Raw genomic sequence first — 27,494 nt, forward strand, 5'->3', positions numbered from 1 at the left:
AGAAGCCATACATCAACACTGTCCAGAAACGCTGCCGACTTCTCTGGGCTTGGTCTCATCTTAGATTGAAAGTAGAACATTGGAACTGTGCTTTTTGGTCTGAAGAGTCCACAGTTCAAAAAGCTTTTGAAAAACAAAGCTGTTGTGTTATCTGGGCCAAAGAGGAAAAGGGCCATCCAAGCTGTTATTATAGCATCAGGCCCAAAAGCCAGTGTCTGTATGGGCCAGGGGTGTGTCATTACGTACAAATTTTGGAGCAACATATACTGCCATCCAACACCATCTTGTCCAGGGATGTCCCTGCATTTTCCAGCAGTACAAACCACATACTGCCCAGATTACAAGGGCATTGCTATGTAAGCAGAGAGTGTGGGTGCTAGATTGGCCTGCCTGCAGTCCTGACCTGTCTCCAATTGAGATTGTGTGGTGCATTATGAAGCACACAATACAGCAACAAAGCTCCGTACAATTGTGCAGCTAAAGACCTTCATAATGGATGAATAGGGGAAAATTCCACTTTCTAAAGTTAACAAACGTGAGTCTTCAGTGCCCAAATGCTTAATATGTGTAATTAGAAGAAATGGTGATGTTTTACAGTAGTAAACACTCGACTGTCCCAACTTTTTTGGAGTGTGTTGCATTCATCTGATTTGAAATTACTGTACATTTTCAAAAAACAATGAAATTGACAAAGTAAAACATAATTTAATGTGTAGTTGTGGAGATTTCAATATAGCAAAGGGTGAATATAATTTATAAATCACTCCATTTTGTTATTATTAGCATTTTTCATTCTGTACCAAATTTTTGGGAATTGGGGTTGCAAAATACAGAACTGATAGAAGGCTGTATGTGCACGAGATGATGATATGAACCGGATGGCCGTAAAAATAATTTTGTTCAATGAAAAGTCAAAAGAAGATCACAATGTATGTTATTAATTGTAACGATATCAGGTAATATTAATAAAACACGGGAACTCATTTCGTGGGAATTATTTGCCCCCGATGATTTAATTTCTGGGTTATTTTTGTCAATTTCATGGCATTTTTGCAACACAGTATTAATTAATTTGCAGTTGAGATGTCTAAAAAAATCACACAGAGAAATATTTCAGTTATAACCAATTCTTGAACTTTATTTTGCATTTTTTCAACTTTAATCCTTTAACTTTTGATCTTGAACATCAGGACATTTATTTAATCCGACATGGTAAAACAAATAAAAGAACAAAATCACATGTAAAACAATAATAATAATAATAATACATTTAAGCATGTGCAGTAGTCAGATGAATATAACTAAAAACACATTTTATTATTGTTATTTTATGATTTATGAAATGTAACTGTAATAATTGGTAACGATTATTGCCCAGGTTAACACTTCAGATATGCATTTGTATACATTCAGTAATTTTTTGCATTTGTGATTTAGTTTAATTTTAAGCAATACCTACTTGATAAAAATATTTATTTGCAGTTTATTTATTGGCATTTTGTCCAATACTGTCTATTTTCTGCCACAGTTTCATTATCAATTTCCTCCATGCATATTGTCAATGTTAATTTCCTGCACACCAAAAGCCATGCACTATGTAAAACCTATTTAGTGCAATGTTTTACAAATAAAACATATTTTTAGTAGTATCAACCACATGGTTGGCCTACTGTTGTGCTGCACTTAGGCAAATGGAAAAAACCAGTTGGCACTTTGTAATGTTGAACGAGTGCTTAAATATATTTGCTGCATTTGTGAATGTGACAGAAAGCATAAACATAACTTTAGCCTACCTAGTCATTACAAATCATGTAAAACTACATTGAATCTGGTATTTTTATGAAACATGGGCTATAATTTATTATCCTATATTCTATATTTCCACTTACATTTATCTCACAGAGATGGTGCAAGTGTTTCCGGCTTGAGCAAATACGTTTTTGTGACAAACTAAAAGTAATCCCAGACAGTGGACTTCAACCACTTTGCAACCAGACAAAAAATCTCTCTTTATACTTATGCAATACTGTCAATGAGAAGATTTCAACGGTTTGATAACCATCCGTTTTAAAACTGCGGTCTATAATGAAACCTTGAAACCGTTACATAGCAATGACCCCTATAGTCTTTAACTTTGTCTTTCTGTTTGTAACTCAAAGTGTTGTGATTCATCTTGGAGCTGGTTAGTTTAGCTCAAAATTCATAGTATAAAACACTTCAGACAGCTGAAAAAAGTGGTCAGACGCTGTTGCACTCATTTAGCAGCTTATTCAGGCCAAGAACCACCCCCTTAGAAAGGAAAAGGCCATCTGTACATACTGTACAAAGCAGTCACAGTTCTGGTTTTATGTGCCATTTAGGGGCATGTAAATCTGAAATGAATACTATAATAATTTACTAACTTGGAAGTCTATAGAAGCCCTAGAATGGTTGTACAGAAAATTCTGTAGACTTTTTTGAATTACTGATAATTCCAGAGATACAAGCTCTGTTCTTGTATATATACTTTACATTGTGAATATTTTCCAAGGATATTATGCCACAAATCTTGCAAACTTCGGGACATTCCGTACCTTTTTAAACACGACTGCAGCTGTGTCCCAAATAAAGCACTTTGCACTTACAGTACACTCTATGCACTCGACCATTTAGTGTATGAAGTACCAAATTATAGTTGTATCTCAAATGGAACAATAACAGTCTTAAACTACACAGAAGAATTACATTAAACATTTTTCAGCTGATAGAAGGGACATTCTATCGTCATTTTAGATGCACATGATATGTTGCTGCTAGCTTTAGCATGTTAGCAAATCTCATTCCAATGCTTATCTCAAATAATTTACTTAATCACACAGCTTGGGGTGATGGTAAAGAAATTGGTTGACTCAAGATGACAATGTATGATGCAAGTCTCTCAAATAAAAATGTGAAATTTGAAACAACAATCACAGATGCTTACATGCTGTAGAAAAAGGCATGCATGTTCAGAGTTAACAGCCCCCAGGGGTGGAGTCCTTTGGCAGTTGTGTCTTGAATATACCTTGTTCTCTTATCAGCGTATCGCTGCATAAGCATTAGTACGTACATACTACTATTTTTAATGAAAAACACTGATACTGCCAGTACTATTAAGCTTGAGTCCGTGATAGTACTATGGCACTGGTATAGGCTCCTGGGCTACACTAAGTTAACATAGAGCCGTTTATTTAATTTTCTTGTTTTCATTTTTAAGTTAATATTTGAGAATATGAACTGGCTATATCTTTTGACTATAATTTTATGCACATTTGTAAACATCCAGATATTTTGCAATAAACAATTGATACAAGATGGTGTTGACTAGTTTATATTGATTTGTTGCATCTTCTTGTGGACATTGGAGACAACGTTCATTGGCACAACCCATATCCTGTGGCATATGGTGACTCTGAATGAAAACAACAGTGTGGTTGGCCAAAATCTGGAGCAACCCTCTGATGCTCAAAAAAGACTAACATTTTTTCTACTTTGTTATAGTCACGAATATGATAAGTTCAGTCAAACATGTTTAAGGGCAGAGAGCTCTTACCTCAAAGGATGGAAGCAGGCTTCCTTCTGGCTTTGATCACACATCTCGCTTTCAAACACACAGAAAGCTTGCGTTCAAGACTACACACACTTTCTGTACGTGCCAAACTTGGATTACAGTAAAAAACTTCAAGCAAGCATTCTTAAGATGGGGCCTTATCGTCTCTCACTCTTCACCTTACTTCTCAGCTCGCTCACTAATGGGTACATGAGAGAATCACGCTGGCATTAAGCGACTCTACCAGCTGCCAAAGTGTGTCGTCCAGGTCAGCGTGACATTAATTAAAACACAGAATGTGGGAGGCACTAGCTTCCAGACAAAAAAATAAGTAGACATAGTGCGTTAGAAAAACGACTTTTTGACGGCTTAGCACTGCAAACATAGCTTCAGATTTCACATTGCGAAGTGTTAAGGGATGATCAGATGCAGAATATGGATAAATAACTTGTGTTAAGACAGAATGAGAGAGATGGGCTCTCTAAGGCATTCTGGGGTTAGAGACAGTGATGTATGCCTAGGGCTCTTTTCAGCCCAGCCTCATTACTAGGTGGCTATTTTGTAAATCAACAGATAATTATAGTATATATCATAAACTGTCTGCATCACTGCAATTTACTGGATTTGGTTAGGTCTGTCGCTAAGGGACGGAGAGAGGTGGAAAATGAAAAATGTCTCGATCTGAGGCAAATAAACCATTTCCTTGGTATTCATAATGTCTCCGCAGGGCATTTGAAATGGAGTGAACTATTGTTTGCAGGACGTTTGTGTCAGGCATTTTGCGCGACCTTGAAGTTCATGCAATGCTAAGCATGCATTTGCTGATTTTCCTTTTGAGTCTTGTTCATCATACTCTGAGATACAAATAATCTTTGTTCCTGCAGCTCAACTTCACTATATTAATGCTAAAGGAATAGTTTACGCAAACAGAAAATTCTGTCATCATTTACTCACCCTCGTGTCATTCCAAACCCTTATTACTTTTTTTTTCTTATGCAGAAAACAAAAGGAAATTATTAACTGACTATCACAGCCCACCTTTTTAATTTAATATTATATATACAGTATGTTTAATACAATATACTATATTGTATTGAAAATTTATTTTTATACAAAATATAATATATTTAATACCATACGTATAATTTAAGTTGTTTTAGCAATAATACAGCATGAGTACCCGTATGAACGTGTGGAATTGTGAGCAAGCTAATCACATAGAGTTTATGATCTTAAAATATTATCAAGATTTTCACTGACTTAAATTTCAGTGTTTTTCTCACTTAAACCTATCATATATCTTCAGAGGACTTGGAATATGATGCATGAGTCACATGAAATAAGTTTATAATACATGCAGGTCCTTTTTTAAGCTTTAAAGTTCCACACTATCCACTGACATTGTATTCAATCGTCTTTTAAAGTGCGTACAACTGCTAGTGTATTGAAAAGACGTCCTTGATTTGTATTTGAAACATCTCCTTTTATGATCAGCAGAAGAAAGTCATGCAAATTTGGAATGATGTGAGTTTGAGTACAGTATACAGTATACCTATGCTTTTAATGCACTGTAAGTTGCTCTAGATGAAACAAATATATAAAACCCTTAATTTGCTTTAATTTGTTTTGTTTAATTCAGGTCAGTGTTTAGGTTTTAATTCATGGCTGAGCAATGAGCAATATGTTTTTGGCTTCTCGCTCTTTGTTTCTGAATTTCAATGAGACAGCCTTGCCTCCACCAAAGCCTTTTTGATTGCTTTCCCTGCTTAAGTATGATTCTAATATCAGTTGAAATGTCACCACTCACATGTGTTTGTTTCATATGCATCTCTCCATCTATTGCATGTGAAAAAGCATTGAATAAAAAAAGAGAGAGAAGCAGATTACCTAACAAAGGGCAGACTGATTTGAAAGCAGGAGATTTCACTCAGATTCACGGCAAAGGTTTGTCAGATACAAATGGCTTATGCTCATAAAGCCAATTTCATTTTCAAAGGATGTATAATCAGTGTGCATCACTCTGGACGCGTGAAGAAGAAAACAGTCCCACCTCAGCCTGAAAGCTCTGTGTAATTTGGTGTCTTTCGAATTGACCAAGTGTCTGGAAATCAAAAGGCTTGTAATTTTTCACTCTATTGAAAAATATTAAGGGATACAAAGGAAGGTCTAAAATCTCACAACCTGTGTTTTTTATTTATTTTTATTGAGTTTATAAGGCTTTGTTCAGTCAGAGACTGTATCTGTACAGTACAAACAGTAGTTTCTTCACTATGAGGTCTACCCATAGTGGATTTTGCAGATAACCAATGAATCGCCCAGTAGATTTTGAAATTGTTTTATAGAATGTAAAAAAAAAATAAAGTATTTCCTTATTAAGACGGGCACATACCCAAGAGTCCAAAATTAATAACATCCCAGATACAGTTTAACGTTCAACCAAAATCCCAATAACAACCAGAAAAAATTAAGATGTGGTGCATAACGTGGGACTTTTAACTATAAACATGCCCAAAACACACTGGTTACAATGCTTTACAGTTAAGTTAACGTATGTTATTTACCAAATTAAGATTTTTATAGCCTATGTATATGTTCACCACATAAAGGGTTTCATATGTAATATCACCAAATGTGGTTTAAAGAGAGTTTAGTTAAATATTATTTGCAAGATGTTTTTAGAGACACAATGTGTGTGCTGTATTGTTGCAAATTTCTTTGCATGCCCATGCTTCGATTTAGATCATTTGATTATCTAATCAAAATAACAAAATATACATTAAAGTTAGGATAAATACATGGATCCTGTACCGCTGGCCACATAGTAACACAAAGGAATAAACTTTGGCATAAATAAAAAGCAACTATCTGCACCGATTAATCGTTAAAACCGGTATATCGATCTACCTTTAGTCGAAATTCACTCATATTCAATCAGACTTTCCCTTGCTGAACAAATGGATCTGATTTCATCACTTGATAAGTCCATCCTAAGAGTCGTGTAAGATTTGTGTCCACTGTGAAAAAACCTAAGGCCACATTCATAATAAACCATTTTCATTTGAAAACTCCAGTTTTAGTTTCGTGATGTCATTTTTTCCCCAATGTATGTGGTAACGGAGAGCATATTCAAAATACATTTTCATAAAAAAGCATATTAGTGTGTATGGATGTGGCCAAATATTTTTTTGCAATTATCTGATGTTAATCCCTTAATGATAATCTTTAGTTGATGCAACACATTTAGTTACAGTAACTTGTTACTAGTATCATTCCAACCATATCACTCATTCCCTGTCTTTATAAGATTGCTATTTACAAGTTATTTGGGTGAATTTGTAACACTCTTTTTCTTGGATTTTAAGGGAACTCTTACTCGTGCCCGCACCGAACTGAACCCCGACTATCTGGACCTTCGTTCCAGAGCTGAGCTGAACCCAGAGTACTGGACACCCTGTACTCCTCTAGTGAGTAATCCTTGTTTAGAATGTTTAGAAGGCCAATGTTAAAGCACCATTAGAGAACTCAAAAAATACATCTTTTCAGCCACTTGTTTGTGTCTTCTCTGCTTATTGGTTTCTACATTGATCTCTCTAACGATAGTGTCTTCACTGCTGCATCATTAGAACGGAGCTAATATTACATAAACAAACATACCTCCCATTGCTCTCATTACCTGAGTATGTGCAGGAGTATGGGATTACTGTCTTTTGGGGATTGGGACAGTTGAAGTGAAGCTATGGTTTCCACTGGACCTAATGATGCTTTTGTGCTTGTTTTCAGAGTGGTTGTTAGTTTTGAAAAGGATGAAATGGTGTATGCAAGCTTGAAGTCTCTAAATGTCTTTGGTCCCCACTGAAAAAAAAATAATAAGAACTTAAACCAACCTCCGGTGGTTTATCTGATTTAGCTTGTCAGCTAGCTGGCCTTCCAGTCCAAAATCCTCTAAAACAATCAAAACTATTTTTTTAGCTGGTGTAGCAAACCAGCTTAAAGTGGTTTGCTGGTCTTATGTGATCTTAGATTGTCTAGCTGGTGACTAGCCTGACCAGCTTAGCCTGATGACCTTAGGCTGTTTAAACTATTTTCTAGCAGTCATAGCAAACCAACCTAAAGTGGTTTGGTGGTTTAGGCTGGTGTAGCTTGTCTCCAGGTATGGTCAAGCTGGTGTTCAGCTGATTTAGCTAGTCGGCTAGCTGGCCTCAAAGCCCAAAACCCTCTAAAAACATCAAACCAGACAAGTCTGACAATCTTGTAGACCAGCCAATGAGCTTGTGCTTGTTGAAGCTGTTTATTAGCAGGCATAGAAGACTAACCTAAATATTTTATCTTGTCTGGACTCCCACTATGCATAAGTTTCTGTTGAACTAATTTAGCTTGTTGGCTAGCTAGCTTCCCAGACCAAAACCCTATAAAATCATCAAATTAGTCCAGTCAGACCAGCTTGGCTAGGCTTGGAGACCAGCTAACGGACTTTAGCTGGTTTATGCTGTTTTTGAGCAGGCTTAGCAAACCAACTTAAGATGGTCTTGCTGGTCTTAGCTGGTTTAAGCTGGTCTAGCTGGTTCTGCAGCCTGCCCAATCTGGCATTTAGCTGATTTAGCTAGCCGGCAAGCAAAAAAATTAAACGTTCCAGCCAAAAAAACTTTAAAACCATTACACCAGACCACCCTGACCAGCTGGACCAAGCTTGGAGACTAGATAATCCACCTTGGCTGGTTTAAGATGTTTTACACCTGGGGTAGCTGTACAGAAATGAATATAATTGTCCAAACATTGAGTTAAACAAATAATCAAAGTCATGGTACTTGGCCGGTTATGCCAGTCAATGTTTGTCATTTCGTTTATATGAGCACTCCAAAAAATTATATTTTGAAAATAGATATTCATCTGGAAATGGAATTGCAAACTATTTGCTATCTGGTCAGATTAGGGTCAACACGACACACACTATAGCATTTTCTCACGACTTGTAGTTTTAAGATGTGGGTCGATATGGGGACGTTCATAAGATGTATGCCAACTCCTCTCCAACTGTTGCCCTGTTTTTCAGTGGATTCAATGCTCTCATTTTAAAAGTGTATGCTCAAATTCAGTGAATGAAATCAAACACATAAATCATCTAATATACCGTTTCATTTTACCAGGTCGAAAGACTTGGTTGGTTATGTGTGTGCTCACTACTGTGAATGTGCTTGCATTTGTAGGGGCTTGAATGGGTTCATTAGACTCCACAAGGTCTGTGGTTTGTGTGGGTGTGACAGAGAGAGAAAGAGATGGAAAATAAAAGAGAGTGATAATTGGAGAGGTGGAACATTTGCACTGGAGAAGGCAATAGAACAGTGATTGTCAAACTTTTTGCAGATATGCCTACACTTGAAGTGGAACCAATGATCCGCCAACCAAAGACAACAAAGTTGATTGGCTGATTAAAAAAAAACATTAGAAAAAAATACATAAACTAAATAATTCTAATTGATAAAAAAAAAAAAAATCAATAAACATTGAATTATCTGACCATTGAATTAACTGATTGTGTTAGCATTTAATGTTTCTGTTGTATTAAGGCTCATTTATGTTATTAGCTAAAAGTATCAGTGTAGTTAATTCTAATTAATTAATAATAAAAGAGCAGACAAGGGAAATACATCTTTATCATAGTCTATGTTACATCACTAGAGGTGTAAATGTATGGCATTTACACCGTCACCCATAAATACCAGAGTATTACGTAATCAGTATTAATTTGCATTGCTAATACTGTTAGCTGTTTAATATTTAGTTATAGCTTAATTTAGACAAAAAAAAAGACATGTTCCCTACTACAATTGACTTGTGTCATACTGTCACACATAATCTTTGAATTATTATGTTATTATTCATGAAATTGAATTTAGATTAAAATAATAATAATAAATACTCATAATTTGTAATGATTACTGCACAATTTATCAGTTCACATATGGATGTGATTAAGTAATTGGTTGCTTTTGTAATTTAGTTTGGTTCTAAACAATACCTACTGAAAAATTCATGATTATTAATTAGCATTTTATTTATTGGTGTTATTACCCAGTACTATTTTCTGCTACAGTATCACTGTCCACTCACAAAAAAAAAATAAGAAGAAAAAATTTAAAGCAACTTCTATCCAGTTAAATTAGTAAAATGTAAGTTTTCTTAATCCATTTGAGTTTGGACAACACGGATACTTTTTGAAGCTTTTATGAAACTTGGTTTCCCTTTCCCAGCATGAGACGTTAACGTTTTGTTATGTTGATATTTAAAAATAGTGTCTGTTAGACTGGAGATTTGGGGTTTACCATTGTGGTGAAGATCAGTGTGTGTGTTTAGGTTGAGGATGGACTTTCACTTGGGTGGACCAACATAAGAAAACATTTTGTTTTTCTGGAGTTTTGATAGAAATAATCCTTCCAGGAGCATAGTGGAATTAAATAGCTCTGGTCATGTGACTATTTGCACCACCAAAATATGTACTGTCATTTACAATTGACAACTGAAAAAATGTCTACATCTGTGCTAAATTGATCAAATGCTTGGCGCTGGTATCAGCATAATGTCTCCCACTATCTGCATCAATGGTCAATGCATGTGACATTAGTGGCATTTATATAAACTGACTCGAGTCTCGTGAACTACGGTTTATTCAAAAGGTCATATTATGTGTCAATGTCATTAAAAACTTTTGTGGCATTAAATTAATTTTGCGTTAATGCGTTATTAACATATTAACTTCAACCGCACTAATATATAGTGCTGTTATATATATAAATTTATACAGCTATGAAACCACTAAAGTACTTTGATTTGATCTAATTTAACTAAAATATGTTTGCTCAATAAAACTGACTAAATTTGAATGAACAATTAAAATGGCTTATATAAAAAAACGTCCTCTGTAGTTAAAGCACTTTATAAACCCTATACTTTACAATAAAAAAATATTGTTAATAGTATTAAACATATTGTAAGCCTTTGGCTGCGCTATATTTCGGCAAATAAATGCACAAATACAACTCCGCCAATTGTAACTTTGCTTGTAGGCGATTAAATCAGTTATATATATAAGGGATGTATAATATATGATCCTATATGCTGTATTTTCTGTGGGATGATGCTTGCAGAGATGATGCTTCAGGTTTTAAGTGTTTATTTATATGTTATTATCAAAATGGTGTTTAAATAAATGACGTAATTAAAACTTTAATCAAATGAAATATAACAATTACATTGTATTATTTTTTATCAAATGAAGTTCTTATATAAAAGAAACTCACAGCACAATCCAAAAATACAACATTGGAGTTATATTTTGTCAAATAAAGTGCTGGATAACAAAGCATCACAGATGTAAGGTACTGCATAACTACAATACAATTTCTACTGATTTATTATTATTATTATTATAAGTAGTAGTAGTAGTAATAGTAGTTGTAGTAGTACTGTAGTATTACAGTGGATATTACATAACTTTTCAGAAGTGATATAATTCTGTCATACTTTCTTCCTATAAATTTTGCTTTTATTTTGACAGAGCTTTTATTTTGAAGTGCATCTGTGTTGTTTTGACCAAGGAGCTCTGATGTTATGACGGTAGCTTCCCACTCTGGAAAAGCCGGTCGCTACATGACTCAAAGTGATTATGGACTCTATGCACGCAATGTAGCCTACGTATCTCCAGGTCAAATCTCAGGGGGCTAACACCCTGACTACACCAGATGCGGCGACACATCGCATCAAAAGCAATAGAACCCCATTATAATCAATGACGCTGTCTACATTGGAAGAGTCCGTTGCGGCACGTCCATCACGCCAACAATAAACCGGTGTCGCGTTCCATTTTACGCAGCACATGCTGGAGCTACTACACAAATTAAATGGTTTACAACATTCATGTCGATGCGTCCAGTGTAGGCAGCCTCAAGCCTTTAAGGCACATCACGTTTCGTGACATATCGTATCGTATCCGGCTAAAGCAAAAGTGACAAGAGTTGTAGCAAACTACTATGCTTTCTATAATAAAGCAATTTATCAAAAAAAAATTTTTTTTATTTAATACAAGTATACAAATGATCTCAGTAATGAGCTCCAAAAGTGTATACATACATTTTGAAGCTGCAGAATGGCCAAGCACTGCTATACCGTTGTGTAAGGCTTCCTCTGTTCGCAAAGCATTTACATCCACTGAATGTACAGTGATATACAAGAGAGGGTGAAATTGTAGTTGAGGATGAATTTTTTTGTTTACATTTTTGTATTTATTTAATCTGTAATATCACACCTCAATATTCATAAATAAAAGCAATGATACAATAACACAACTGGTAACACTTTACAATAAGGTATTTGTTCATTGTAGTTAAAAACATTAGATAACATGAATGAACATTGAACAATATGTTACAGCATTTATTAAACTTAGTTAATGTTAATTTCAACATACTAATAGATTTTAAAAATCAAAAGTTGTATTTGTTAACGTTAGGTAATGCACTATGAACTAACATGAACTAACAATGAACAACTGTATTTTTACTAACACATTTTGAGAAAGATTAATAAATACTGTAAAAAAATATAGGTGTTAATTGTTTGATCACGATACCTAACGCATGTTAACGAATGGAACATTATCATAAAGTGTGAACACACAATTTAATTTAATGCGTCATTGTTAGCTGTCCTTTCTTTGCAAAAACAAAAAGAGGAGAATACAATTTCTCATAAGCATTCGTTAATCATCAGTGCTCTTTTCAGTTCAGCAGAGCCCTGCACATGCACAGAAATATATTAAGATGTTAACTAAATGTTAAGAAATATATTATCATTCACTCCTGCATTGTCTTCTTCACTATTGTCTTATTATATTAATTTATAATATAACAGGGATATACTTTATCTAGCAAAATTAATCAAATAACTACATGTGTATTACAGTTGGAAACAGAGACCTTGCTAAGCCAGTGCTGATCTATGGCTTGTGAATATTTACCATCATTGTGATTGAAAGTTGTTCTTTTTACTTGATGGAGCAACGTGTCTCAACGTGCGATGGATACTGTCCAGTGTCATCCACATAAATTACGAATTTGATTGGTATATGGTTTTCAAGGTAACATGGAACATACAATACACAATAATTGTGTTGTAATGATCACTGTGTTTATTAGAAAACATTCAAATTTAGGTCACTTTAGGCAATTAGGGACACTTTTTGACAGTAACCTCAAGGTCAAAAAGTGGCCCAGTTTACATAAATTCACAATTTTTAATAAAATGTAAATTCCTATACAGTAAGTACTATATGTACATATATAGATTGAATCCCATTTTGTAATGTATATCTGGGCATGCTATTAAAGGAGGAGATTGGGTTTCCAGGCATGGTGGCTCAGTGGATAGCAAGAAGGTCCCTGGTTTGAGTACCGGCTCACCTAGGGCTGCTCGATTATGGCAAAAATCTAAATCACAAATATTTTGGTCAATATTAAGATCACAATTATTTAACATGATTACTCGTTTGGAAACATCATGCATGTATTGAACTTTAAAAAAAAGATAATAAAAACCTTGAACTTGAAATGTACACTGTTCTGGGTGGGGCAGGGGGCTATTGTCATATGATACATATTTTATGTTAACATTTTCTTCAAATGAGTTCTGGTGAAGACAGAATGTCATATACACCTGGGATATCATGAGGGTGAGTGAATGATGAGACAATTTTCATTTTTGGACTATGCCTTTATGGCTAGTATTGCATGCTACTTTATGTAAGAAGACAACATTTTATGATATTGTCCATGAAATATAATGTCCAAACTTTCAACGCTGGGATATTGGCTTACTATATACTTAAAAGTATGCATATTACCATTGCCAGCACATTTATAAAAAAAAGTAAAAAATGTGTACTTGGTAAAAGTGTTGAAATTGGGATGCAGCCATAGACTGTAGAGTGTTTAGGTGTTTGTGGATTGGTCTGTGGTGAAGTAGATGCAACTGTCTGAATAGCAACAGCACTGTTTTTTGTCTAGAGTGCTGTATTGACCATTTAGTAGGGATGTTGTCCAGATGATAATGAGAACCACTGCTTGAGAAAATTGTGCCTCATTGATTTGTCTATTTTTTAAGGGGAAAATGCTTATGTATACTTCTATTTTTCATCTTGCACATGGTCAAGTGCACAGCCTTTCAGAGTAAACTCTGTTGACCATGAACAAATACAGATTGTCTGATGCATGTATACACATGACTGCATTGTGATGCTCTTTAAGTGCAGTCAGCGGCAGCCATATGCACCAACGAATCACACAGACGAGGACTGTCCAAGTGTCAAGAAAATCTGGGCCTTTTTGTGTTGTATTTGACATTTTCCCATGTGCAACCTGTAATGTCAGGAAAAAGTGAGGGTGGGCTCAATAATTGCTGTGTTGAACTGGACCATCACATTGAGTCAGTGTTTACCTCCCACTCAAGGCAGAGATAGCCTTTCGCTTAAGAGACTTACTGTAGGTTTCAAGATTGTTGGGTTGTTATAACATGAAGCAAAGCCCCATTTGACCCCTGTTGCGTACTGACTTGTTTGCCCTGTTGGAGAACCAAGGGGTCCTTTATGGGTTGTTTCAAGGTAGGTCAACAACAAGTCAATCAATTGCAGGTAAGACCACCGAAAGTTCATGGGTTCATACTTATTATAAGTTTGTTATTTCAGCAGAGGACTAGAACAATAGCTGATCTTTTAAAAAAGGTTGAGGTCCAGCAGGTAGCCCAGAATATTATAAAGATCTGGTGTTAGTCAGTGCTGTACTTCAGGGATTGCCATATTCTCTTCTCATGACAGTTGACCTCCCAGCTGGCCTCCCTTTTATTCATTATTTTATCCTAGATATGTTCACAGATCTGTAAATTTTTAACTGGATATTTCTTACTTGATAAATGGCTCTGTAAACCATCCTGAATCCTATTCTGTTGAATTGCTAATGGAATTACAGTAGTTTTATAAAAAAAAAAAAAAAACTTGTTTTTGGAGAACATATTGCTTGTCTAGAGGTCGGCATGAATGTGCAATAGATCTTGTTTCTTCCTCTGTACCATTTCAAAGGTCAGCAACATGATTAACCTCTGGTCAACTACACCCAAGACACTGCACCCAATCCATTAGAATGCATTTGTTTGGGAATAAGTGGCAAAGCAACCATTCCGCTATCCAGAAGTGGTCCTTTAGTGATTCACTCACTAAATGTTAATATGCTGCGTATCCCACCAACTTTCAGTTATAGCTCCCCTGAGCATTTGGACCAATAATACGAGCAATATTTGTAATTGAAATGAGCTGTAATTAACACTAAACCATCACGGAGTGCTCTCTTGATTTGCTCCAGAATATCTTGCCTTTAAACACATTGAAGTGTGTTTGCTGTCTTCTCACCTTGGGACTGCTGGCAGAAGGGAGGAAGTCAAGCAAGTCAAGCACAGGAAGTCAAGTGTAAACTTCAGAGTATGCCAATAAAATGTTCTTCATGCCTTTCGCCCACTTTGAAAAGAAGCCAGCCTCTCATTGTACAAGACAAATGGCTACTAGATGTATATCTTCACTAACAATGGACAGATTGGACAGATTCATAGCATTGCCGTTCGATAAGTGGCTGTCGCAGCAGTCTTGGGAACAAGGAAACTTGTCATTGGTTATCTGCCATGAAGAGTGTCAGGTGGGTATACCCATCATCCACAGGCTAGTAGGAATCATGGAATTGATTATGAAGTAATTCCAGGATTGTGCGACTGACATAGCTGACGGTATTCCCATGTCCGACTGATTTCCTCCTCAACATTTCCCGGAATATTCATGAACCAGTGTCAGGAGACCTGTCAGCAGGAAAAGAAACATATCTGAGCTTGTAGAAACATGCACAAGAAGGAGAAATTATGATTTTAAATTTATTTTTCATGTATTTGCAAGCATTATTGATTTATTGGACTTCTGTCGTGACAAGGAGGTTTGAAGGCAGACTAGGCCCAATTTACTTATACTGGGGAGAGGGAAATCAGCTAAGCTCTGCTATTCTGAGCGATGACTGGGCGTACGATAGGTACTGATTAGTGAGAGTGAACACTTTCAACACAGTGAGAGACTCGCTCGTTAGCAGATATGAGGTACGTCAAGTCTTAGTGTCTTGCTTAGTGCTTCAGCAATACAAAAACAAGAAAACGTCAATGCTTTCCTGTCTAAAGTGCCTTTTAGAAGTTGCCCATGCACTGAAGCCTGCTATAGCCTACTTTATGTCAAAGAAAGATTGGGTCTAAGCATTTTAGATAGTTGGTCAATACCCTTTTTGTAGTGAATGTGTATTTACTTTAAGGCCTTTGTAAGAAAAGATAGACTTTGTGAATTATGCATGTACATAGAGCTACCATTTCTGTTCTGAGATATGGGATAGGAAATGGATCCCTTACTTAAGTAAAGAATAGATACTCTTGGGGGAAGAAATCTACCAATACATTAGCTGGGCTGTCTACACTGACTTGGATTGAGTGCTGAAAGTTCCTGATGGAACAGTCAAAATAAAAAAACATCCTTTAATATTAAAGGATTAGTTCACCCCACGATTAAAATTTGGTCATCATTTATTCAGATCATCTCATGTTGCTCTTTACCATGCAAAGAAGGCATATAGTTGGGTGTTTCTATAATTCCTGTCACTTTTAGCACCATTGACTACTAGAAAGTAAAGGATAAATAAAAACAGTTTTCACACTCTCACTTTTTTTTTCCATTTGTCTGCTAACAATGTCCAACAGTGTATGTGCATGCATATTGTTCTTCTTCTTCTTATTAAAATACACAAAACAAAATAATATCTTTACACTTTTCGCAAAATTACAGCTTGTTTGGAAATTACACACACACACGCACACACATGTTGGTCTACCTATCATTATGAGGACTTTCTATAGACATAATGATTTTTATACTGTACAAACTATAGATTCTATCCCCTAAACCTAACACAACCCATAAACCTAACACAACCCCTAAACCTAACCTTCACAAAAAAACGTTCTGCATTTTTACATTTTAAATAAAACATTGTTTAATATGTTTTTAAAGCTATTTAAATTATGTAAACACTAGAAATGTCATCATAAACCACATTTATAGCATACTACCCTTGTAATTACCAGTTTGTAACCTAAAGAATTGCCCACACATTTTTTTGCTTTGCTCCACAAGCACCACTAACTAGATTTTTTTCTTCAAACATCATGTCTCATATTTCATTGAATACGGTTCACTGGTACTTTTATTGAGTTAACAAGCATGCTAACTTTTTATGTATATACAGTATATACAACAGTTAGTTCCGGTCCTCAAATCTAATTGGACGAGAGACGTTCCATGAGCTCTGGTCTGACACCATCAGTTCTCGGAGGCTTCACTGTGCGTGTATCACTCTGCTTGTGTTAGTGCATATGTGTTTCTGTATAAGTATCTCTTACATGTATTTTTAATTTTATTTTTTGACTTTACATATGTTAGCCAGCAGGTGGTGGCAAAAGATCATTTTTGTGTGTAATATGAGCAGTTGGTGATGTGAAGTGAATCTGTCAGTCATTGTTTTCATAGAACAGCGCTCCGTGATCTTTTGTATTTCTACTACTACACAACTACAGCTAGAAAATAGCTTTAAACGGCTTTAAACTAACAACTTCAGCATTATGGCTCATTGCAGCTGAGAGACACAACAGACAGATTAATTACAGAACTCATTACTTACCTCTTACTGGAGTTTCCACATAGGAGAATAGTACTGTTCAAAATGGCGGAGGACATTGTGGTTACTATAGTGAAAGACTCTTTCACTGGCTACCGCAAAATAGGGAGAATTACCACCACTTGGACAGCTATTTTTCCTCTGAGAAAGCTGATCTCCAGAAAGCTGGAAGCATCTCTGCTTGGGTGTGGCAACAGGTGATCACACATGCTCCATCTCTCTCTCAATCTCTCTCTCTCACACACACACACACTCACACTAACATCCATCCTTGTTTATCCAATAACTTGTTCGAAACAGCACAAGCCGTGATACTATTTCTGAAGTGTCATGCAGTCTGACAAACAACAATCATAAAGTACTGTAAAAATCCTACAGTGTATAGCAGGCTTTAGGGACAATTCTGAGAAGAAAAAAAAAGGCACCATAAAATCCCCATAAATTAAGTCCACTATATACAAAGTGGATAACCGAACGATACATACAGATTCATACAAGATATCAGTCACATTTTTGGCTTACAGTGTCATGCTTTAACTCTACCGAGGGAACGAATACTCTTTTTGGAACGTGTGGGAGTTTCAAATCAAGTTGTCATAATTAAGTTCTCTTACGAGAGGTTCTCTCGTATTGCGTAAGCTAGCTTACGCTACGGGACAGATTCATCTTTTCTGAGATATTGAAGCCAAAAAATTATCCTTAATTTTGTATCATTTGTCAACGCAGTGCAGCAACTGCAGACCTTGAGCGGGCTAGCTAGCGAGCTCATTGGTTGCTCTGCGGCAACTGCTGCAGCCTATAGACGAACTTGGGCGAACTCGCGTTCAATGAGAGGCGTCCGCGCGCTTACTGCATCAAAGCCCGCCAAAATGGGTGTGGCTAGAGTGCATATAAGCGTAGTTCGTAGGCTGGAACCCTGATTTTCATCTCTTCAGCGAAGCTCTTCGCATCTCTGAACTGGAAGCCGCGTCGCCGTTTGAGGGGCATCTAGCAAGCTTGGACAGCGCTCGAAGAAGCCGGCCGTCTCCGCCACCTTCAGCCATCCTGCGAGCTACGCCATCCGGCGACGTATCCTTTTTTAGAGCAAGCTAGTTCTTAACGAACTTCACAAAAGAGTAACGAGCGTCTTTTTTAAGATGCCTCGCGCCACTTGCGCTTCATGCCGCGCCCCTCTCAGCGCCGGAGACTGCCACATCATCTGCACTCTCTGCCTGGGACTGGGGCATGCAGAGCTCGCCCTCGCTGAAGGCGGATGCGACCTCTGCGAGCAGCTTCCGATGTCGACCCTGCGGGCTCGACTCGAAACGCTCAGAACCGAAGCCGCCGCGCCGCCGCGCAGGAAAAAGCGCCGCTCCCAAAGGCTGCCAGAACCGGTGATAGAAGCGACTGCCTCGCCGGAGCCTCTCCCTCGAGCATCGCTCTCACCCTCCCCGCCCCCCAGGGACGCGCAGTTGCCGCCCAGCGGCCGCACTGCGGCCATCTCGGAGGACGAGGCGGAGGATAAGGGCTGTTCCATCATGGCTTCGGACAGCGAGGTGTGGTCAGGCTCCCATGCCTCCTTCTCGGCCCAGGAATCCAGCAGGACCCGCGCCGGAGTCGAAGGGGAACTAACACGCCTCCTCACACAGGCCGTCGACCGCCTCGGGCTCAGTGGTCACCGCCCCTGAGCAGGCTCCCAACAGACTCGGCGGCTGCTTTCTTCAGAGCCGTCGCCGCGCAACACCCGCGGCCCGGGCCGCTCCCTTCCTGCGGAACTCCACACTGAGCTTGCAAAGTCATGGAGCAGCGCCTTTCTCGGCCAGGATCCGTTCCCACGTCTCCACCCCTCTCGCCCGGTGGGCGGCGCCACCGAGAAGGGCTACTCCTCCATCCCCCCGGTCGAGGATTCGGTAGCAGCACACCTTTGCCCGCCCTCCACGAGATGGCGGTCTAAGCCAGTGCTCCCGTCTAAGGCCTGCAGAGCGACTTCCGCCTATGTTGGCCGTGCCTATTCCGCCGCCGGCCAAGCCGCATCTGCTCTGCACTCCATGGCCGTCTTACAGATCCTCCAAGCGGACCTTCTTTGGGAGTGGGATGAGAAAGGCAGGCACCCAGAGGCTGTTACAGATCTAAGAAGCGCGACGGACCTCACCCTTCGCGCCACCAAAGCTGCAGCCCAAGCTCTAGGAAAGTGCATGGCCTCGCTGACTGTGACTGAGAGACACCTGTGGCTAACGCTAGCCGACATGGGAGAAGCAGAGTGCTCCACGTTCCTCAATGCACCGCTCTCTCCGACCGGTCTCTTCGGCTCCGCGGTGAGTGGCATTGTTGACCACTTTTCAGAAGTCCAGAAAGCCACCCAAGCCATGAACCTCTTCCTGCCACGTCGCGCTAGCTCCTCTGCAGGCCGCCCACGTGACCAGCCTCCTGCACGAGCCTCTTCACAGCGCCCAGCTCAACAAAGTCAGACTTCTCAGCGTCGACAGGGCGGCTGCCCTCGATCGCACTCAGACAGCCGCCGCAGACCGCCGCCCCCCCCGCGGGCATCGGTCTAAGGTTGCGCTGAAACCTGAGCAACCGAAGTCCTCCTAGCCTTGTTGAAAAAACGACGGCTCAGTCCGCCGCGGCGGACCACCGTCAAAGCTTAGCCCCTGTCAGTCCCCTCTCTCAGGCTACTACAGTGGTGGATTCAGCAGCCAACAAGCCGGTGATACTGCCCGCTTGCCTGCACTCAAACGCCGTTTTCACGGCGACCCAAAGAAATCTTGTAAATAGCAAACATGCCTTATGTGTAGAAAATGTGCCCACAATCCAGTGTTCACCCCTACACACAAGCATTACACTTCCGTGTTCCTATCAGAGCCCACTCACATAAAGCGGACACAGCCCGCTCAAGTGTTAGAGTCAATAAGCGCCCACGAATCCGTGCGGCGCCCTTCTCTGGCCGCTCTGTCACACGACCAGCCTTATGTGTAGAAAATGTGCCCACAATCCAGTGTTCACCTCTACACACAAGCATTACACTTCCGTGTCCCGATCAGAGCCCACTCACATAAAGTGGACACAGCCCGCTCGAGTGTTAGAGTCAATAAGCGTGCTCCACGAATACGTCGCGGCGCCCATTCTCTGCCCGCTCTGTCACACGGCCAGCAAACACTTCTCTGTATGTAAGTCCCGTGCCCGTGAATATGCTCGTGCATCACTTAACAGATGTGACTTTTTCCCCATTCACCTCAATCGGGAAGTCACTCACAGAACAGCCTGTCCCTGCTGTCTGCGAGCAGTCATGCATAAGCACAGTAAGCGCTCACACATTCTGTTCAGCGCTGTGTGCAGCAATCAGGGCGATTTGGCCATTCACCCTCTAGCGTTACGCTTCAAAGCGTGGGAAGCTATCCCAGGGATATCAAATGGGTGTTAAGCACAATAAAACAGGGCTATTTGCTACAGTTTGATCGCCGCCCTCCCGCTTCAGAGCGTGGCTCGAAACTATTGTGAACACGGAAGCAGCCTGCATGCTTCGTTCAGAAATAACAAACCTTCTGTGCAAAAGGGCCATAGAGAAAGTGCCGCCTTAGCTGAGCGAGTCGGGGTTTTACAGCCGTTATTTTCTTGTTCCCAAGAAAGACGGCGGCCTCAGACCAATATTAGATCTCAAGGGTTTGAACAAGGTGCTTGCAAAAGACCATTCAAAATGCTTACAATCAGGAAACTCCTCGTGCATACTGCGCCAGGGGACTGGTTTATCTCTCTCGATCTGAAAGATGCCTACTTTCAGATTCAGATGAATCCCGTCACAGGCCATTCTTGAGATTTGCCTTCGACGGCCAGGTTTATCAATACACCGTCCTTCCGTTCGGCCTGTCTTTAGCACCCCGTACTTTCACGAAGTGCATGGATGTGGCGCTCGCACCCCTGCGGAGTCAGGGCTTGCGAATTCTGAACTATTTGGCCGACTGGCTGATTATGGCACAGTAACATATGGAGCTGCTGTCTCACAGAACAGTTCTCCTCAGCCATCTGAACAGTTTGGGTCTTGCAGTCAATTGGACCAAGAGCTCACTACAGCCCAGTCAGGCAATTCCCTTCCTTGGAATAGAACTAGACTCTGTGGCAATGACGGCTCGCTTATCTACACAGCGCGCGCGCCGTGTTCAGCGACTAGCCGCGTCCTTTCAGATGAACAGCCTCACGCCTCTGAAAAAATTTCAGAGAGTGATAGGTTACATGGCCTCAGCCGCAGCAGTACTTCAGCTGGGTTTACTGCGCATGCGCCCGCTTCAGCATTGGCTAAACACCCGCGCATCTCGCCGGGCTTGGGCCACAGGCCGCCAGCTGATCAAGGTGACTCAGACCTGTATTTCAGCTCTGCAGCCCTGGACAGTGGCCGAATGGTATCAGCGGGGAGTGACGATGGGAGCTGTATCTCGCCGAAAAGTCATCTCGACAGACGCGTCCAACACGGGTTGGGGCGCGGTCTGCGAGGGCTCTCCGGTTTTTGGCCTATGGTCAGTTCAGGAAAAGCTCCTTCACATAAATTGTCTGGAAATGATAGCGGTCGAGTGCGCGCGTATGCGCTTTCTCCCGGTCATTCAGGGTCACCACGTCCTGGTCCGTTCGGACAACAGATCTGTGGTATCCTACCTAAACCGTCAGGGTGGTGTCAGATCCAGGAACCTCTTCCATCTGACCGAAACGCATACTGAGTTGGTCCCAGTGCCACCTGCGCTCGCTGAGGGCGACGCGCGTGCCAGGCCACCTGAGCGATGGCCCAGACAGACTGTCCAGAGACAATATTCCTCCAGGGGAATGGTCCTGCACGCTCAAACAGTCCAGAAGTTATGCCGCATATTCGGCAGAGCAGAGATAGACCTCTTTGTGTCAGAAGAGAACTCTCACTGCCCAATATTTTTCTCGAGCGAGGATGCGCTGGCCCAGGACTGGCCCAACTGCCCGCTTCACGCCTTCCCTCCCGTCTCGCTATTGCCACAGGTAATGCAGAGGATCAGGAAGCAGCGTCACTCGGTGCTCCTCATAGCCCCGCGTTGGGAGAATCAGACATGGTTCCCGGAGCTTACGCAGCTGTCACTGACAGCGCCGTGGCCCATCCCAGTGAGAGCAGATCTCCTCTCTCAAGCTCGCGACGCGATCTGGCATCCCCACCCAGAGGCTGGGCTGCAGCGTGGGTGATCAGCGACTACCCGTCGCTCTGCCAGAAGGGGTAATAAACACCATCATACACGCTAGAGCCCCTTCCACGAGAAGACTCTATGCGTCAAAATGGTCTGTGTTTTCAAAATGGTGCACCGACAGAGACCTGGACCCACGGACATGTGGGGTGTCGTCGCTGCTCGTGTTTTTACAAGAGCTGCTGGATAAGGGCAGATCCCCATCCACGCTCAAAGTGTATGTGGCGGCCGTCGCGGCGTTCGCCGAACCCTGCACGGCCAGTCACTGGGAAAAAATGAGCTGGTCATCCGGCTTCCTCAAGGGAGCTAGAAGGATGAACCCCGTGCCCCCATCGGTTCCTATCTGGGATCTTTCTATAGTTCTCGAAACTATGAAAGCCCCCCCTTTCGAACCGCTTCAATCCGTGGATTTGAAATACCTTTCATTCAAAACCGTTTTTCTGACTGCCCTGTCATCAGTCAAACGTGTGGGAGACCTTCACGCGCTGTCTGTCAGTGCTGCGTGTCTTGAGTTCGGACCAAGTGACTCTAAGGTCATTTTAAAGCCTAGACACGGCTATGTTCCCAAGGTGATCGGTACTCCTTTCAGAGCACAGGTCATTTCCCTATCGGCGCTGCCAGCATCCGATAGCGAACGCGACGCCAATCTCCTTTGCCCAGTCAGAGCACTGAGATTGTATACTGCGCGCTCCGCCTCTTTCAGACACTCTGAGCAGCTTTTCGTTTCGTTCGGAGGGCACACCAAAGGTCTCGCCGCCTCGAAACAGACACTGTCTAGATGGATAGTGGACGCTATTGCTGCCGCATACGCGTCAAAAGACCTACCATGCCCGTTGGGCATTAGGGCTCACTCCACTAGAGGCATGGCCTCATCGTGGGCATGGTCCAGCAGGATTTCCATTCACGACACATGTGTGGCAGCGGGCTGGGCTTCCCCCTCCACCTTTGTCAGATTTTACAATCTGGAAGTGCCCGCCCTGCAGGCAAAACTACTAGCGGTTTAATACGCTACAGCTCCCCTGGTGAGCTGCACTGATGGGACTCATTCCACACAGACCGGCACCGCCGCTCTGTCGTTCCCTTCCCACTATGTGCTTATGTATTACACACACACTTGCCCGCACTCTTGCCGGCCAAATATTATTTCCCCACTCACAAGGGCTCCCCGGGTCCCCCACCCCGGGGCTCATGCAGTGGATGCTTGGCGCGCACGGCGTTGACAATGGGTTCCCGTGAGCGTAAGCTAGCTTACGCATATCTGAGAGAACCTCTCGTAAGAGAACGAATCGGTTACCTAACGTAACCTCGGTTCTCTCTAGATGAGGAACGAGTATTGCGTAGCCAGCCGTGCTTCAGCGCCACGAGCGGCTTTCGCTTCATTCAATGAAAACCAGGGTTCCAGCCTCACGAACTACGCTTATATGCACTCTAGCCACGCCCATTTTGGCGGGCTTTGATGCAGTAAGCGCGCGGATGCCTCTCATTGGACGCGAGTTCACCCAAGTTCGTCTATAGGCTGCAGCAGTTGCCGCAGAGCAACCAATGAGCTCGCTAGCTAGCCCGCTCAAGGTCTGCAGTTGCTGCACTGCGTTGACAAATGATACAAAATTAAGGATAATTTTTTGGCTTCAATATCTCAGAAAAGATTAATCTTTCCCGTAGCGTAAGCTAGCAATACTCGTTCCCTCATCTAGAGAGAACCGAGGTTACGTTAGGTAACCGATTCGTTATGCTGTTTTCTCAGCCTCCAACTTCGTTCCTGCCTTTTTCTTTTTGTCTGGCTCTCTTTCACGGATCATTTTGTTTCTGTCTTTCCCTTTTTCTCTATCTTCAAACCTTCTTACCTTCTTATGTTCTTTCTCTCTCTTTGACTCAGTATTTCACTCTTGGTTTTATTAACAGCATATTCAGTTACTTGAGATAAGTGGTCACTCCTGGAGGCATATGCAGGTGAAGGGCACTCTTTTATTTGGTCAAGATGGATGGTTTGAAACATTTTCCTGGAAGTAGCAGTCAGCATTGCAGAGTTGCCAGACCTTCCACACTTTAAAATGGTTTTGTCTGATAAGAGCTCCTGCATTAGTGTAGAGGTTCAGCCCTGCCCTTGCAGTCCTTCAACATTTCTCACTTCAACTGATTCATTCAGTTCAGCATAATAAAAAACAATGTGTCTGTAACACAGTTAAGGTTGGGAAAGGAGGAGGTGGGAATGGGCTGAACAGTCAAAATAATATTTAATAAGGACTTAAACAAAAAGACACACAGAACACAAACACACATGGCAGCTGCATGTGGCTCTCTCTCTCCCGAACTGCCATGTTCCACTGCATTTATCTCTCTCCTCGGCTGATTAGCCCAATTGGGGGCTGGGCGTGTAAAGTCACAGCCCAGGCCTGCCCTCCTTCCCATCACAGTGTCTGACATTTACCTTCCCAGGCTAATGATGACCTATTTTGTGTGGTTGTATTTTATGAAGAGATAACATAACTCGCATAATACATAATCTCAGTTGCACAATTCCAACAGAAGATGTGTCACGTATCCTGGTCTTTGATGATGCCAAAATGCAGCTTGTCTACACAAACATGCCAGATGTTTACATTTCTTGTACCTTGATCTTTTGAAAGATTTCAGGCTAATAAACATCACCCATAGTCTAATTTTACAGAGATGAGACATATGCCTGGAGTTGTACAGACAGCGAGTCGGATTGAGTCTCCATGTATAGGAGTTGGCAGAACAGGATGCACTACACAGAAGCTAATAAAAGCATTACAGACTCAGATACATCAGCACTCATAAAGATTTACTGTCTCTCCATGTACTTACAGTTTCACACTGCTATTTGCGACTAAAATTAGCTGGGCTATTGCTTCAGTGAAATTTTCAGTAGCATGTAAAATCTGGCAGCCTGCCAGAATGTTTCAATGCATTCATGAAACTAATACTAATCTGGTGTAGGCAGATTTTAGATCATTGGCACACAGTCTGGTCCATTTTGAATCATCTTCTAGCAAATAACTGGTCAATTAGATATGAAAGGGCCACGAAGGACATGAAAAGTGCCCGAATATAGTTCATTTAGTTTGAACATGCGGTTTATGGTTGTATTTGTCTGAAAAAGGAAAAATCGAATCTGATAATTGAAAAGCTGTATAGCTCCGTGATCGGCTGTACATGTAAATAAATAAAATAAATAAATAAACAGAAGAAATTAGTATTAGTGTGTGTATTCAGGTTTTCTGTGTTTCAAAAAATAATAAGTACAGATTAATTAATGTACAAAACGAGGAATATACAGTTCCACTTGTGGATATCTACAGTAGTCTACTTGCTACGAACCTGAAACTCTGAATATCTTTCAATTATTTGATGGCACTAAACTGGATAACTTGTTGTGTATCACCAGTCAATCAGATTGGAACATGTTTTGACATATTTGAAGAACTGTACATTGATCAAAGCTGATTGGGGTATAACCAGAGGTTGGTAGTAATGCACTACATTTAATTCATTACATTTACTTGAGTAACTTTTTGAAGAAAAAAAAATACTTTTATTAGTATTTTTTTATGGTGGGTACTTTTCACACTTACTCAAGTAAATTTCTGATGAAAAAAAAACTTTTACTCTGTTACAATGGGTTGCATTTCTGTCAATGACATTACGGGTTTTCATTGAATAAGTGTTACTAAATGTGTCATTTATTGACATTTTTGAACGGGAATTTTACGAGAGCGGAATTTCACAGCTTCATGCTGTCACTCGAGTCAACACAATAGCAGCAAGCATGCAAAACAAAAATGTCTTCACTCCACACAGTGCCTTCATATATATATTTCAAGAATATATTTCAAGATTAAAATTACAGCTCCAACATAATAAACACGGTAAGGTAAGTTTTAGAGATTGTGACAATGTGGGCTTGTCTCTGTCATGGTGATACTCATTTATTTTCATTGTGAATCTGTAACTATGGTCTCTTATAACCTGTTTCTAAGTTAGCATTTATATATCAGCACTGCAACATATCAGTAGCTACTGTATAAATCCTTGTAAACATCCGCTTTATGTGCAAATGTTTTGCCCTGCCTATTGCGATTGTGAGCATTCACAATCTGCAAGTGCAAGGTTGGTGTGTGCAGTGTGTTTGACAGATGCGTGTGGTTTGTCTTATGGACAACACACCTCCAAACACAGAGATAAGGTGCAATTTACTCTTAGTGTACAGAACTAATTATCTAATTTTTTTGGACACTTACAACGCTGGACCGTCACTGAACTAAATTCACACAGGAAGTAAAAAGCTGTGAAACAATTACAATTTTTCACCATAATAAATACTAGAAAAAGGTTTCCAAACTTCTCTTCTAATTAACAGATTCGACCAAATCCTTAAAGTGATAGTTCAGCCTTTATTTAATATTATATCATCATTTCCCCACCTTTTTGTTCTTCCAACCCCTTGAAACTTTCTGTATTCTGTGAAACCCAAAAGATGTTAGACAGAATGTTAGAGACTGACAGTCTCAGTCATCATTCCCTTTCAAATTATGGCGGGGGAAGAAAAACATGCTGTGAAAGTAAATGATGATTAAGATTAGATTCTGTCTAACATCTCCTTATAAGAATAATTTTTCCAAAATTGGAAATTCTCACATCATTTATTCACCATCATGCCATCCCAGATGTGTTTTTTTTCCTCTGCTGTACACAAAGATTTTTAGAAGAAAATCTCAGCTCTGTTAGTGTATACTAGAATGCAAGTGAATGGGTACCAAAACTGTGAAGCTCAGAAATCACAAAAAGGCATCATTAAAGGAATTCAAATGACACTGGTTCAATCTATGTCTTCAGAAGGGATATAAGTGTGTGTGAGAAACATATCAATATTTAAATCCTTTTTTATTACTAAATCTCCACTTTCACATTCTTCTTCTTGTGTTTTTGGTGATTAAATGATAT

At 40.4% G+C, this 27,494-nt stretch overlaps 1 protein-coding gene across 1 annotated transcript in view; it reads left to right on the top strand.

Moving 5' to 3' along the window:
• LOC127653827 (protocadherin-9-like) overlaps nucleotides 1–27,494 on the top strand; it is a 516,284-nt gene that overhangs the window by 84,483 nt on the left and 404,307 nt on the right. Inside the window, exon 2 of the mRNA XM_052140608.1 lies at nucleotides 6,931–7,032. Within this exon, the coding sequence (XP_051996568.1) occupies nucleotides 6,931–7,032 (102 nt within the window). The remainder of the gene's footprint in view (nucleotides 1–6,930; nucleotides 7,033–27,494) is intronic.

This window comes from Xyrauchen texanus, chromosome 13 (assembly GCF_025860055.1).
Source record: "Xyrauchen texanus isolate HMW12.3.18 chromosome 13, RBS_HiC_50CHRs, whole genome shotgun sequence".
NCBI classification, from domain to species: Eukaryota; Metazoa; Chordata; class Actinopteri; order Cypriniformes; family Catostomidae; genus Xyrauchen; species Xyrauchen texanus.